The sequence below is a fragment of the Conger conger genome, chromosome 15 (assembly GCF_963514075.1).
Source record: "Conger conger chromosome 15, fConCon1.1, whole genome shotgun sequence".
Classification (NCBI taxonomy): domain Eukaryota; kingdom Metazoa; phylum Chordata; class Actinopteri; order Anguilliformes; family Congridae; genus Conger; species Conger conger.
The window spans coordinates 27038450-27050569 of NC_083774.1; the positions used below are offsets into that span (position 1 = coordinate 27038450).

The following is a 12120-nucleotide window of genomic DNA, read 5'->3' on the forward strand; positions in this document are numbered from 1 at the left end:
AAAAATACGTTACGTCATTTCCTGTCGCTGTCCAGCGTATTGTAGTATCCATCTAATTCTGTATCGTTCCTAAATTCTTGTTTAAAATAGAAAATCGCCTTGTTTAAACACGGGGTACACATGTTCATTATAATGCTAATGAGACAAGCAGGCTAACGCTGTAAGCATGTCAGTCGGTAGGATATGTACATTGTTTGCAAGAAATACGCAGAACCGGAGTACATATTATTGTATGCACTGACAATGCGTATCAATATGAGATGAAGTGAAGGTGTGTGTCCTATGATATCTGTGGATATGTAATTGTACTAGTGCCTAGCAATTTTACTTCTCCACACATCTGTTTGACGGCTACTCGTTGTCCAATCGGTAGACAGCGCCGTACTCTCACATAGCCAACGGTGAACCGGTCCAGGTCCACAATGACATGCCATATTACCTTGTGTCTGTTCCCCGCCTCCAGCTGGATAGCGATGTTCGCCAGTTTCATGGCATTTTGAAGCGGTTTCAGGCCACCGTCAGACGCAGGGAATGCCATCGTGGTACCTAAACCCAAGAAAGGTGTGCAAATCAATGGTAAACACCACAGACCTGAAGTGGCGAACACACACCGCCAGGATGTTTGCGTCCTGAACCAACGCCGGAAGTGCACTAAGCGAAGGAAAAGGAAGCCAAGATTGCTGACGTTAGCCAAGATATTCGACTCAGTAAATTCTTCTTCACCGAAAGAAGATATCTTAAAATGATGTACAGTGCAAATAAAAGACAAACCAGGTTTTAAAATGCGGGAATGAAGGTTAAATGTTTATAAGACACATGAGGAAATCCATGTATTATTATTTGGAATATTAGAATCGGCTCCAGTTATAGAGAAACATGCATAGTGTAGACTATTTCTACTATTTTTAAAGCACCAAATGCACCTCCTCTTTCCTGTTATTCAAATCGTACAAAGATTCGAAGTTATCCCGTTTGATTTTAAAGTATTTTAAAACACTGCGAATTTGTTGAGGATTCATATTAAATTCAATAGTTTATTTGTCACATCAACCTAGTGAACTCGCAAAGACAAGAATACGCCAGGCAAAACGTTTAACATGTAAATACATAAATACATGGAAAAACATAAATATAAAATGAAAGATAAAATACTAACCTAAAAAGTTTATACACTCTGCGAGAACTTAATTAGGTATTTATTAGACGTATATGTTAGACTTATTAAGTCTTCTGCAGCTGTCGCTGATGCGTTATATGTTCAGAGATGCATACCACTGTTGTAATGTGTCCTGATACGTATCTGCCTGATTTTATGCATTGCACAGCTGCCACACAATGGGATGATTTGATAATTGCATGAATGAAATTGGTGCGTTTAATAAAGTGAGTCGACAGTTTTATATTTCCAGTTTTCTATGAGCAGGAACAAAAAGTTAATCTGCAGTTCACTTTGAAGAGAGTAGATGGCGCTGATAAAAATGTAGGTTGATTTTATTGGCTTGTTTCTTCTTGATGTTTCGTCTTCCCACAAACCACTTCCGGATCTACTTGTTTACTTTCAGATGTCTCTTTCTAAAATGGGAGTAAGCTAGTTAGCTAGCTTGGGTCTGAAAATCAAATTTACGAAAATGCAATTAATCAGAACCCACTGAATTTTACTTTATTATTGTTTTTACAGGAACAAACTACATACATTTTGGAAAATAATAATTTGGACTAAATACATTTACTCTGTAAAAGTGCACATTTTAAACTTTTTATCTAGCTGGAGCTAACGTTAACTGTACTTCCCCATGTAGCTTTGCCTGTCTTAACTTGCAAGGGAAATTGAAGAGAAGTGTTGAATTAAACGTTACCTTCTTAGCATTTACAACATTAGCACTTATGATGAAAAGAGATAGGCGCGCGCGGCTGGCCGCTGTTTCGCCCATGACCAGGCTCGCACACTCACCAGGAGGCAGCAAGCGACCCTGCAGACGAGGGAGACCGAGGTCCGAGAAGAGTCGTGGCCGCAGGGACGGTAGCCCGGGGGACAGCGCTGGCGTAGGACGACTAAGCGCTGTCACAATCCCAGCGACAGAGACAGGAGCGGCCGGAGGTGTCCAGAATGAATCAAAGACTAGAGGTATGTCGCCGGGTTCCGCTGGTTGCACTGAGCTCGGTGTGGAGAGCGCTTATTCAGAAAACAGTTAGCTGTGTCATAAATTAAGTTACCATATTTTGATTAGCTAGTTTGCTGCAGCAGAACTGATGCGCCGAGGCATGGACAAGTAGCTACTGTGTACTTAACCTACTTTAAGAGTTGGCTGCAGCTTTCAAAGACCTTGTCGAGATGATATCATCAGGAAAATGTCAGTGGCAGATGGTGTTACCAACTGAAGTATCAGTTAGCTGGCTAGCTAGCAAACTGTATTTGTGTCTTTGGTGACATCGTTGGCCTTACGATCCCGTGCAGGTTCGCGACGACGTAGCGTGGCATTTTGCAGACTGTGCCATGGCACGTTCTCCCCGCGCAGCCTGCGGCAGGCGTTCGGCAGGTTGCAGGGGGAGTCCGTGAAGCTCGCGAGCCCGCCGCCGCTCTTCTGCGCCGACTTCCAGCGGCTTGTGGGCGTGCCGGTGAGCCGCGACCCGCTTCTGTCACAGTTCGTCTGCAAGAACTGTCACTCGCAGTTCTATAAGTGTCACAGGGTCCTGCTCCCCTTCCTCCAGAGGGTCAACCTGTCGCCCTCCCCGCGCGACAGCACCACGGAGAGGTGAGGGAGAAGGCGTTGGTGAAGGAATGTATCTGCTTGCGGCCCGATGAGAGCGTTCTTTACCCGTGAAACCTCTGCTTGTGCTTTGATTTCAGGGGTCATTCCTTGCGGTCTTATTCTGAAGAAGATGCCCGTCAGTCTGGTGAGTGAACATTCGCAGAAGAGAATGATGTTACAGTCCAAGGCATTCAGACCTTGAGAGCATAATAATCTTAACCAGTGACTGCAGGGTCTTTTGTGTCTGAACCCCCTATTCTGTGTTTCATGTTCCACCTCCTAGATCTCCCCATCACCTCCTCTCCCCAGTGCCTCCACAGCCTGGTCTCCTGGACACACCACCATGCGGTAGGCTGCAGTTCCTGCCCCGGCCTGCAGGAGGTGCTGGAGGGGCAGTACAGGGGGGCGGTGCGGGTGGTGTGGGGGTGCGTGGACGGACACAGCTACATGATGGACACTCATCTGGAGAGGGACCAGCAGGCTCTGAGAAGCAGCCCCCTGGACTCTGGGACAGCACTCAGGCCAGGGAGCGCAGCCCTAACCCATCCCAGCCCCGCTGCCACTCCCCAAAACTCGGCCCCCGCCCTGCGGATTGCTTCAAGCACCGACACCACCAGCAGCCCTGGGGGTGAGTGCCTAATGAATGGGGCTGGACGCGCACCTCAATATTTACATGTTACTATACCGCGATTGCGATTACTATTGTTACACATCGCTGAAAACAGACATTTGCATTACGTCACTACTTTTAATTTATAGTCTAGAGCAACTTAAACCTAAACTAAACATATTGTAATGTGTTCTAGAAGTCCATTGCTTTCTGTTACCAGTAGTGATCAGCACATCAGCATTCAAATGTTCAATTCAGAACTTTCTAATCCCGTATTTGTGATCTTACACCATATAGGGTTAATGTAGCAGAACATAAAAGCATTGCTTTTCTTATTTGAGCAATAGTGCGAGACATGGCTAACAGCATTCCCAGACTTGTATGTGCAACATCGCTAAAGCAAATTAACAATGCTAACCATGCTACACTGACCCTTGTACCGTTACGGTACTTCTGTAATACCACCTCAACACCCTGATCCTGCTGTAGCTCAGTGTGTGCGCTGCGGTGATGTCACTGAGTTGTGTTGTTGCCAGCAGCGCTGCGCAATGAGGAGACGGCCACGCCCGAGCCAGCTGACCCTGTGGATGGAGCAGGGGGCAGCGACGTCTCTGACAGGTAAGACGACCTCACACAGGTGAGGCAGCGCAGGTAAACTCCAGGTAAAAGCAGGCAGGGCAGTGAGGCAGGTTTAGCGGATTAACAAGGGAAGAGGCGCATTAAGTAATTATGAATAACATTATTGATTCATTACAATTAATCTATAATAAAACTAAAGGTTGGAGCACCCCAGTTAAGGTCAGTTAACAGATAGGAAATAAGTGCTGCAATAGTGCAAGCAATTTAGCCTTCTTAAGCTCCGTTTCATCACTGATGCACAGCAAGCAGCTGTTGAATGGAAATCAGTCATTTTCCAGTGATAAAAATGAATAAATCTGGAAATCCACATCTGCCTCTATTACTGCGTGCTGGTCCAGGCAAAATCCGCAAATTTACAACAAACAAGCAGCTTAATTCAGTAAAAACAACGGTACATTCTCTTGTACAATGAAATGTGAGTTCATGTGTTTATTCAGTGCTCGCAGCTGTTCAGGTTGAGCTGGGTAGTCAGGCTGCCTGTGTGCTGCTTGAGTTTCGTGACAGTTTGCCCCACGTTTCCTTCTCTTTCCTGGTCATGGGCTTTCAGTTTTTCTGTGACCGGCAATCACAGGCAGCATTCTTTATGACATTAGCTCAGTTTGCACAAACATAAGGAGCGTTTTTTAAACCCGATCCACATTTGTGTCTGTGACCCTGCAGGAACTTTTCTAGCGAGGATGAAGATGAGGAGAAGAGGAAGAGCGGCACTTCAGACGAGCTCTTTGAGCCTTTTCCTGAGAAACGGTGAGAGAGCATTCACTGAACAGTGTATGAAAATGAGTGTGTGTACACTGTGCTCACACACCCCCCTCCGCTCCCCAAAGGGCCATCTCCTCCAAGAAGGGCGGCAGGGAGCCCAAGAAGCCCCAGGAACCGAAGGTGCGGAAGAAACCGGGACCCAAGCCGGGCTGGAAGAAAAAGATCAAGACGGAGCGGTGGGGCACTGTCAGGGAAAGGGCTCGCAGTGAGGCGAGACTGGGCCAGTCGGGTCACAGTGAGGGGTCATTTAGTGGTCACAGTGTAGGCTCGCAGTAAGGTATTGAGTTTGTTTTGTTTCTCCTCTCAGAGAGGAGCTGCCCAACATCTATAAGTGCCCCCATCAGGGCTGCACAGCTGTGTACCGTGGAGCCGATGGCATGAAGGTCAGTGTGTGTGCGCATGCCTGTGTGCAGTGATAGTGTGCACGGTATGCAGTGCCATTTGTGTGTGGTCAGTGTTTTCGCATGTTTAGTGTGTGTTCAGTATGTTTAGAGTGTTTTTTGTATGTGTTCAGTATGTTCAGAATGCTGCAGCCCGTCTGGTATTCAATGTTCCCAGACATTCACATGTCACCCCCCTGCTCAGCAACCTCCACTGGCTGCCTGTTATGGCTCGCATCAAATTTAAAACTTTGGTGCTCGCGTACCAGGCAGTTAAGGGATCAGCCCCTGTGTATATTCAATCCCTTATCAAGACCTATACACCAACAAGACCCCTCCGTTCTGCCACTTTGTGCCGTCTGGCGCCTCCCCCTCGCCACACCTGCACTTCACGCTCACGACTGCTGTCTGTCCTGGTCCCACGGTGGTGGAATGACCTCCCGGTGAATATCAGAACGGCAGAGTCGCTGACCTCCTTCAAGCGCAGACTGAAGACCCATCTCTTCAGGCTACACCTTTCCCTCCCCAACTCACAATCACTGTGATTAGCCTTAGACCGTAATGGCACTTATGTATAGATATCGTTACTTGTATAGGTATTGTTGTTTTTATTGGCTGTTGTTGTATTCTAGCTGCCAACAGTGGTATGCTAGTTTGAATGTTGATTGTACTCTTCAAGGGTTCAGAATTTCTGTATGTTTACACTAGGACTCGGAACTGTACTGTCCTCTCAGGTCTACTTTTGCACTTGATTTGCACTTTGTTGTACGTCGCTCTGGATAAGAGCGTCTGCTAAATGCCATGTAATGTAATGAGTGTTTAGTATTTTCAGTAAGTTTAGCATGTTCAGTAAGTTTAGCATGTTCAGTAAGTTGAGCGTGATCAGTAAGTTTAGCGTGTGATCAGTAAGTTTAGCGTGTTCAGTAAGTTTAGTGTGTTCAGTAAGTTGAGCGCGTTCAGTAAGTTGAGCGCGTTCAGTAAGTTGAGCGCGTTCAGTAAGTTTAGCGTGTGATCAGTAAGTTTAGTGTGTTCAGTAAGTTTAGTGTGATCAGTAAGTTGAGCGTGTTCAGTAAGTTGAGCGTGATCAGTAAGTTTAGCGTGTTCAGTAAGTTTAGCGTGTGATTAGTAAGTTGAGCGTGTTCAGTGAGTTTACGTGTCCAGTGAGTTTAGCATGTACAGTAAGTTGAGCGTGTTCAGTGAGTTTAGCGTGTTTGCTGTGGTATTTGGAGCAGAAGCACATTAAGGAGCACCATGAGGAGGTGAGGGAGCGGCCCTGTCCCCACCCCGGCTGCAACAAGGTGTTCATGATCGACCGCTACCTGCAGCGGCACGTCAAGCTCATCCACACAGGTGAGGGACGGGGTGGGGCGCACGCAGGATAGAGGGTGTGGGGGTACGGTGTGGTTTTAACTCCATTTTCCTCTCTCTCTCCCCCTAGAGGTGAGGAATTACATCTGCGACCAGTGCGGCCAGACCTTCAAACAGAGGAAGCACCTGTCTGTGCATCAGATGCGCCACTCAGGGGCCAAGCCACTACAGTGAGTGACAGAGAGGGGGAGGGGCCACTACAGTGAGTGACAGAGAGGGGGAGGGGCCACTACAGTGAGTGACAGAGAGGGGGAGGGGCCACTACAGTGAGTGACAGAGAGGGGGAGGGGCCACTACAGTGAGTGACAGAGAGGGGGAGGGGCCACTACAGTGAGTGACAGAGGGGGAGGGGCCACTACAGTGCGTGACAGGGAGGGGGAGGGGCCACTACAGTGAGTGACAGAGAGGGGGAGGGGCCACTACAGTGAGTGACAGAGAGGGGGAGGGGCCACTACAGTGAGTGACAGAGAGGGGGAGGGGCCACTACAGTGAGTGACAGAGAGGGGGGAGGGGCCACTACAGTGAGTGACAGAGAGGGGGGAGGGGCCACTACAGTGAGTGACAGAGAGGGGGAGGGGCCACTACAGTGAGTCAGAGAGGGAGGAACCACTACAGTCATGGGGGGAGGAGGGGCCACTACAGTGAGTCACAGAGAGAGCCCAGCAAGGCTGGTATAGTGATCATGATCTTGTGATTGTCCCTTCAGGTGTGAGGTGTGCGGCTTCCAATGCCGCCAGCGCGCGTCACTCAAGTATCACATGACCAAGCACAAGGCGGAGGCGGAGCTGGAGTTTGCGTGCGAGCAGTGCAGTAAACGCTTCGAGAAGGCGCACAACCTCAACGTGCACATGTCCATGGTGCACCCGCTCACGCAGGGCGGGACCAGCGAGCCGCCCAATCCCCCGGAAATAGAGGTGTTTGTGGCCGGGGCTCTGGGCCCACACTCTGGCCCCAGCTGATGGGCAGAGACTGCAGCAGAACTCTGGACTCGTGTGACCCCGCCGTGACCTTAAGGACAGTCTCACACCACATACACTCGAACCTGTACCCTAAACCCTGTACCCTCAACCCCACAGAATAACCTTTCCCAATACATCATAGACCGTAACCTGTACCCCAAACCCTGTACCTTCTACCCCACAGAATAACCTTTCCCAATACATCATAGACCGTAACCTGTACCCCAAATCCTGTACCCCTACCCCACAGAATAACTCTCCATACACCGCAACCTGTACCCCAAACGCTGTACCCCACAGAATAACCCTCCACCATACCTCCCTATCCCCACAGACACATCCTTTATCCCACATAGCATACGAATCCTATTCCCCACCATATATCCCATATACCACACACAGCCCTTAGACGGCTCCTTCACACTGTTACACATTCCTCACACACGCTGCAAACCAACACCACTTAATGAAGAGTCACGTCTGTATGACGTTGCCGGTTGTTTTATTATTTGTTTACATCTCCTGAGCTACCAGCAGGTGTACTGAAAGTCTCTCCCACTGGCTTGTCGTGTCGGTTACGATAAGGCTGCATTCAGAAGCTGTTTCCACTGTTAAAAAACAGTGAAAAGAACCTTATTGATCAGACTTGGGTGAAACAGGTCATTGTTTTGGATTCAATTACTTTTCAAAGCTTTACTAATCTTGTTTGGTGTATTGGAATCTATGAAATACTCTCCAAAAAGTGCAAAACCTTGCCTTCTGGTCCTCTTGCTTGGCTCAGTTTGCACCAGGCAAGATCAATCGAGCACAGAAAAGTATTTGAATCCAGAACAATTACGTAGTTAACCCTGGTCTGTTATCGACTTTAGGAGCCTCCTCTTTTCACCAATAGAGTTCAAGGTGTGTTTATGAACATTAAAATGAAGAGTAATGTCTGTGAATTTGTGTATAGAACAGCGCGCAAATCCTTTGCAAGCAGATGTTCCTGCTGCACCCCTATTAATCCCCCCCCAACCCCCACCCCAGACCTGGGTCAAATACGTAATTGTTACTTTTTCTACACTTTACTGAGCTTTTCTGGTGTATTGGAACCTATGAAATGCTCTCAGAACCCTGCCTTACGGTCCTCTTTGTTGGCTCAGTTGCAACAGGCAAGATCAATCGAGCACAGAAAAGCATTTGAATCAAAAAAACAATTACGCATCTCACCCAGGTCTGCGCCCTATATTCCAATTCCTGACTCAGCAGAACAGCCTTCCTCTACAGTGTGGGAAATAAAGTGAATAAACATGTAAATACAGGAAGCTCCTTGGTGCTGCGTTATTTCACTCCGGGTCCCAGAGACCAGGCCGCGCGTGAGGTCAGCGTTCACTGTTCTGGAGACGGTCACGGCCGCTGCCGATAGCTCACAGGAAGTCCAGCTCCTGGAGGGCGGGGTCAGGGCTGGGCGGGGCCAGGTGTGAGGACAGGGCAGCAGACACTTCTGGGTCCAGGTCACCACACACCTCCAGCAGCTGGGGTGGGGACACGGGGTCAAAGGTCAGAGCACACCTCTATCATGTGACTCAGCTGGGGAGCCAAAACTTAGTTGGGTTTTTTTTCACACCACTGGTGATAATGTGAGGGTTTTACTGTGTGATAGTGTGTGCGGATGTGGGGGACTTTGTGTGTTACAGTACCGAGTGGGGTTTGATAGGTCAGGGGTTTGATGTGAAATGCAGTTGCATACGAAGTGGCCAAAACTGGGCCTCTTTTTTGAAGCTCATTTCCTGGTCATGCTGCGAGACTGCACACGCTAGCACCACAGCGGTTGGCTCCAGTACATGTTAAAATACGCAGTCAATCACGGCATGGATAGTCGGTGGGTGATGGTTCTCCAGTCGCTGGTGCGTCAGGTGCCGTGGCCTTACCTGCCTCCTGACGCTGTGGGAGACGCTGGCGTCGGGACTCAGAGCGATGATGCGGAACAGCGCCTGTCGAGCCCTCGCCGTGATCCGCAGGGGGTCCACCTGTAACCGCCCCAAACAGCCACACAGACCTGCTGTAACCGCCCCAAACAGCCACACAGACCTGCTGTAACCACCCCAAACAGCCACACAGACCTGCTGTAACCACCCCAAACAGCCACACAGACCTGCTGTAACCGCCCCAAACAGCCACACAGACCTGCTGTAACCACCCCAAACAGCCACACAGACCTGCTGTAACCACCCCAAACAGCCACGCAGACCTGCTGTAACCACCCCAAACAGCCACACAGACCTGCTGTAACCACCCCAAACAGCCACACAGACCTGCTGTAACCACCCCAAACACACAGACCTGCTGTAACCACCCCAAACAGCCACACAGACCTGCTGTAACCACCCCAAACACACAGACCTGCTGTAACCACCCCAAACAGCCACACAGACCTGCTGTAACCACCTAAAACAGTCACACAGACGGGGGCGCACACCTGCTCAAAACTACTCAAAACCACCAACGACAGGGGCACACAGACGGGTTACCTGGTTGGGCAGGGGGTCTGCAGGGGGGACGGGGGTGTAGCCGTCCAGGAAGAGTGCGTTCAGGGCGGAGTAGCAGTGCACGGCGCTGAGGAGGAATCCGGGGGCTCTCGCCAGCCTCCCCAAAACCTCACCGTCCAGGTGTGGCACCACACTGCAGGGCATCACACGTACACGACCAAACCATACCTTATAGGTGCGTTACGTAGTCGTTTTGGATACAAATACTTTTCTGTGCTCGACTAGTCTTGCCTGGTGAAATTGAGCCAACCAAAAGGACCAGGTGATATTTGCACTTTCATCGGGTGCAATACGCCAGACAAGCTCATTAAAGGGTGGGAAGTATCCAAAACCTTTTGAAGCCAAAACAATTGTGTAATTGACCCAGTGTGTAGTATACACAACCATGCACATACACTACAGTACATGTATACAGCTGGACTCTCTCCTGTCGCAGTGAGGCTCTCACCTGTAGAAGCCCAGCGGCATCAGTCGCAAGTGTCTGTCAGTGGTTACCATGGTAACCTCCCGGCACGAGCCTCGCTCTTTGTCAGGGAGAAGGCGCGACAACAAAAGGTGCATAAATTTAGTACGTGTGTGAGACGGAGAGAGGGAGAAAGAGACTGATGGTGGAAGTGTATCTGTTAAACGTGCCGTTTTACCTGGCCCAGGCGGCTGGAACAGAGGGAGCCAGTCCGTACAGTCCTCCAAGCGTGAGAGGATCTGTACGCACACCCCCTGAGCGCTCTCCACGCTCTCGTCCTGCAGGGTACACGCACATGTGCTTCACAACATGGCCTGCAGGTATGTTCAGAGAGAGCAATGACAGGCGTGTGTGTGAGGGTGTGTGTGTGTGTACTCGTGTAAATGTGTGTAGGTACCTGGTTCTGCAGCAGGGCAGAGAGCAGATCCGTTATGAAGAAGAAAAGCAGGAACACCAGCACCTACAGAAACACCAGTCGCATTATGACTGTCCAAAACGCCACCCACATCACCTGTTACACCAACCAAAACACCTCCTACATCACCTGTTACTTCACCACCTACACCAACCAAAAGACCATTTCTATCACTGCTACCCAACCCAGTTCCTGGAGATGTACAGTCCTGTAGGTTCTCACTCCCACCGTAACAACGCACCCCTCATTCAACAATTCTAACTGAGCTGCTCATTAGTAGAAAAAGATGCGCTAAATTAGGGTTGAAATGAAAGCCTACAGGATTGTAGATCTACAGGAACAGGATTGGGAACCACTGTTCGACACCACCCGCATCACCACATCCGCCATTTTGGAGCAGACTCACCTGCGCGGCGTGAGCCCTCTCCTGCCTCTGCCTTCCCAGCTGCCCCAGCGCTGCGCTGAGGCTCCGCCCCCCGGCGTGGTGCAGACAGGCTGCCAGGAGCAGGGGCGGGGCCGAGGGACAGGGCTGTGACTCCGCCCTCACCGCGCTGTGACACAGAAACACAGTACACATGCAGTGTCTCAGACACACCACAGTGTGCGATGCCACTATAAAGACTACTTGATGCATCTCTCTGACTGTGGTGTGAGGTGTGTATGCATTACCTGCAGGCCCAGGTGTAGCTGTCAGCCAAACGCATGATTTCTTCCGGCAGTGGGTCTTCACTCAGTCGTCGCCATAGGGACACTAGTACAGGACCCAGCCGCGCCCACCAGCACTGCCAAACACATACAGGAGCACACTGTTACTGATGCACACACATGCACACAGTGACAAACACATACAGGAGCACACTGTTACTGATGCACACACATGAGCACACTGTTACTGATGCACACACATGCATACAGTGACAAACACATACATTAGCACACTGTTACTGATGCACACACATGCACACAGTGACAAACACATACATTAGCACACTGTTACTGATGCACACACATGCACACAGTGACAAACACATACATTAGCACACTGTTACTGATGCACACACATGCACACAGTGACAAACACATACATTAGCACACTGTTACTGATGCACACACATGCACACAGTGACAAACACATACATTAGCATACTGTTACTGATGCACACACATGCACACAGTGACAAACACATACATTAGCGCACTGTTACTGATGCACACACATGCATACAGTGACAAACACATACATTAGCAC

The 12120-nt window shown here is 49.5% G+C and overlaps 3 protein-coding genes across 5 annotated transcripts in view; 1 reads left to right on the top strand and 2 right to left on the bottom strand.

The window, feature by feature from the left end:
* vps9d1 (VPS9 domain containing 1) overlaps positions 1-640 on the bottom strand; it is a 20748-nt gene extending 20108 nt beyond the window's left edge. Inside the window, exon 1 of one of the 2 annotated variants that reach the window (XR_009704953.1) lies at positions 440-640. Coding sequence is in view for 1 of the 2 variants with exons in the window: in XM_061221098.1 (XP_061077082.1) it covers positions 440-538 (99 nt within the window). In the remaining variant the exon portion in view is untranslated. The remainder of the gene's footprint in view (positions 1-439) is intronic. The other variant, XM_061221098.1, reaches the window with a different exon arrangement.
* znf276 (zinc finger protein 276) overlaps positions 1-8769 on the top strand; it is a 9632-nt gene extending 863 nt beyond the window's left edge. Inside the window, exons 2-12 of one of the 2 annotated variants that reach the window (XM_061221100.1) lie at positions 1955-2125; positions 2456-2753; positions 2849-2895; positions 3034-3378; positions 3897-3978; positions 4660-4743; positions 4824-4934; positions 5066-5141; positions 6371-6488; positions 6577-6676; positions 7213-8769. In XM_061221100.1, coding sequence (XP_061077084.1) covers positions 1955-2125; positions 2456-2753; positions 2849-2895; positions 3034-3378; positions 3897-3978; positions 4660-4743; positions 4824-4934; positions 5066-5141; positions 6371-6488; positions 6577-6676; positions 7213-7465 — 1685 coding nt within the window. In that variant the 3' untranslated portion in view covers positions 7466-8769. Of the gene's footprint in view, positions 1-1254; positions 2126-2455; positions 2754-2848; positions 2896-3033; positions 3379-3896; positions 3979-4659; positions 4744-4823; positions 4935-5065; positions 5142-6370; positions 6489-6576; positions 6677-7212 lie in introns of those variants that run through there. The other variant, XM_061221099.1, reaches the window with a different exon arrangement.
* Positions 8770-9866: 1097 nt separating this feature from the next.
* LOC133110972 (Fanconi anemia group A protein) overlaps positions 9867-12120 on the bottom strand; it is a 24169-nt gene continuing 21915 nt past the window's right edge. Inside the window, exons 35-40 of the mRNA XM_061221097.1 lie at positions 11541-11653; positions 11278-11422; positions 10854-10916; positions 10635-10734; positions 10442-10517; positions 9867-10126 (exon numbers count right to left, since the gene is read on the bottom strand). Of these exons, the coding sequence (XP_061077081.1) occupies positions 9934-10126; positions 10442-10517; positions 10635-10734; positions 10854-10916; positions 11278-11422; positions 11541-11653 (690 nt within the window). The 3' untranslated portion in view covers positions 9867-9933. The remainder of the gene's footprint in view (positions 10127-10441; positions 10518-10634; positions 10735-10853; positions 10917-11277; positions 11423-11540; positions 11654-12120) is intronic.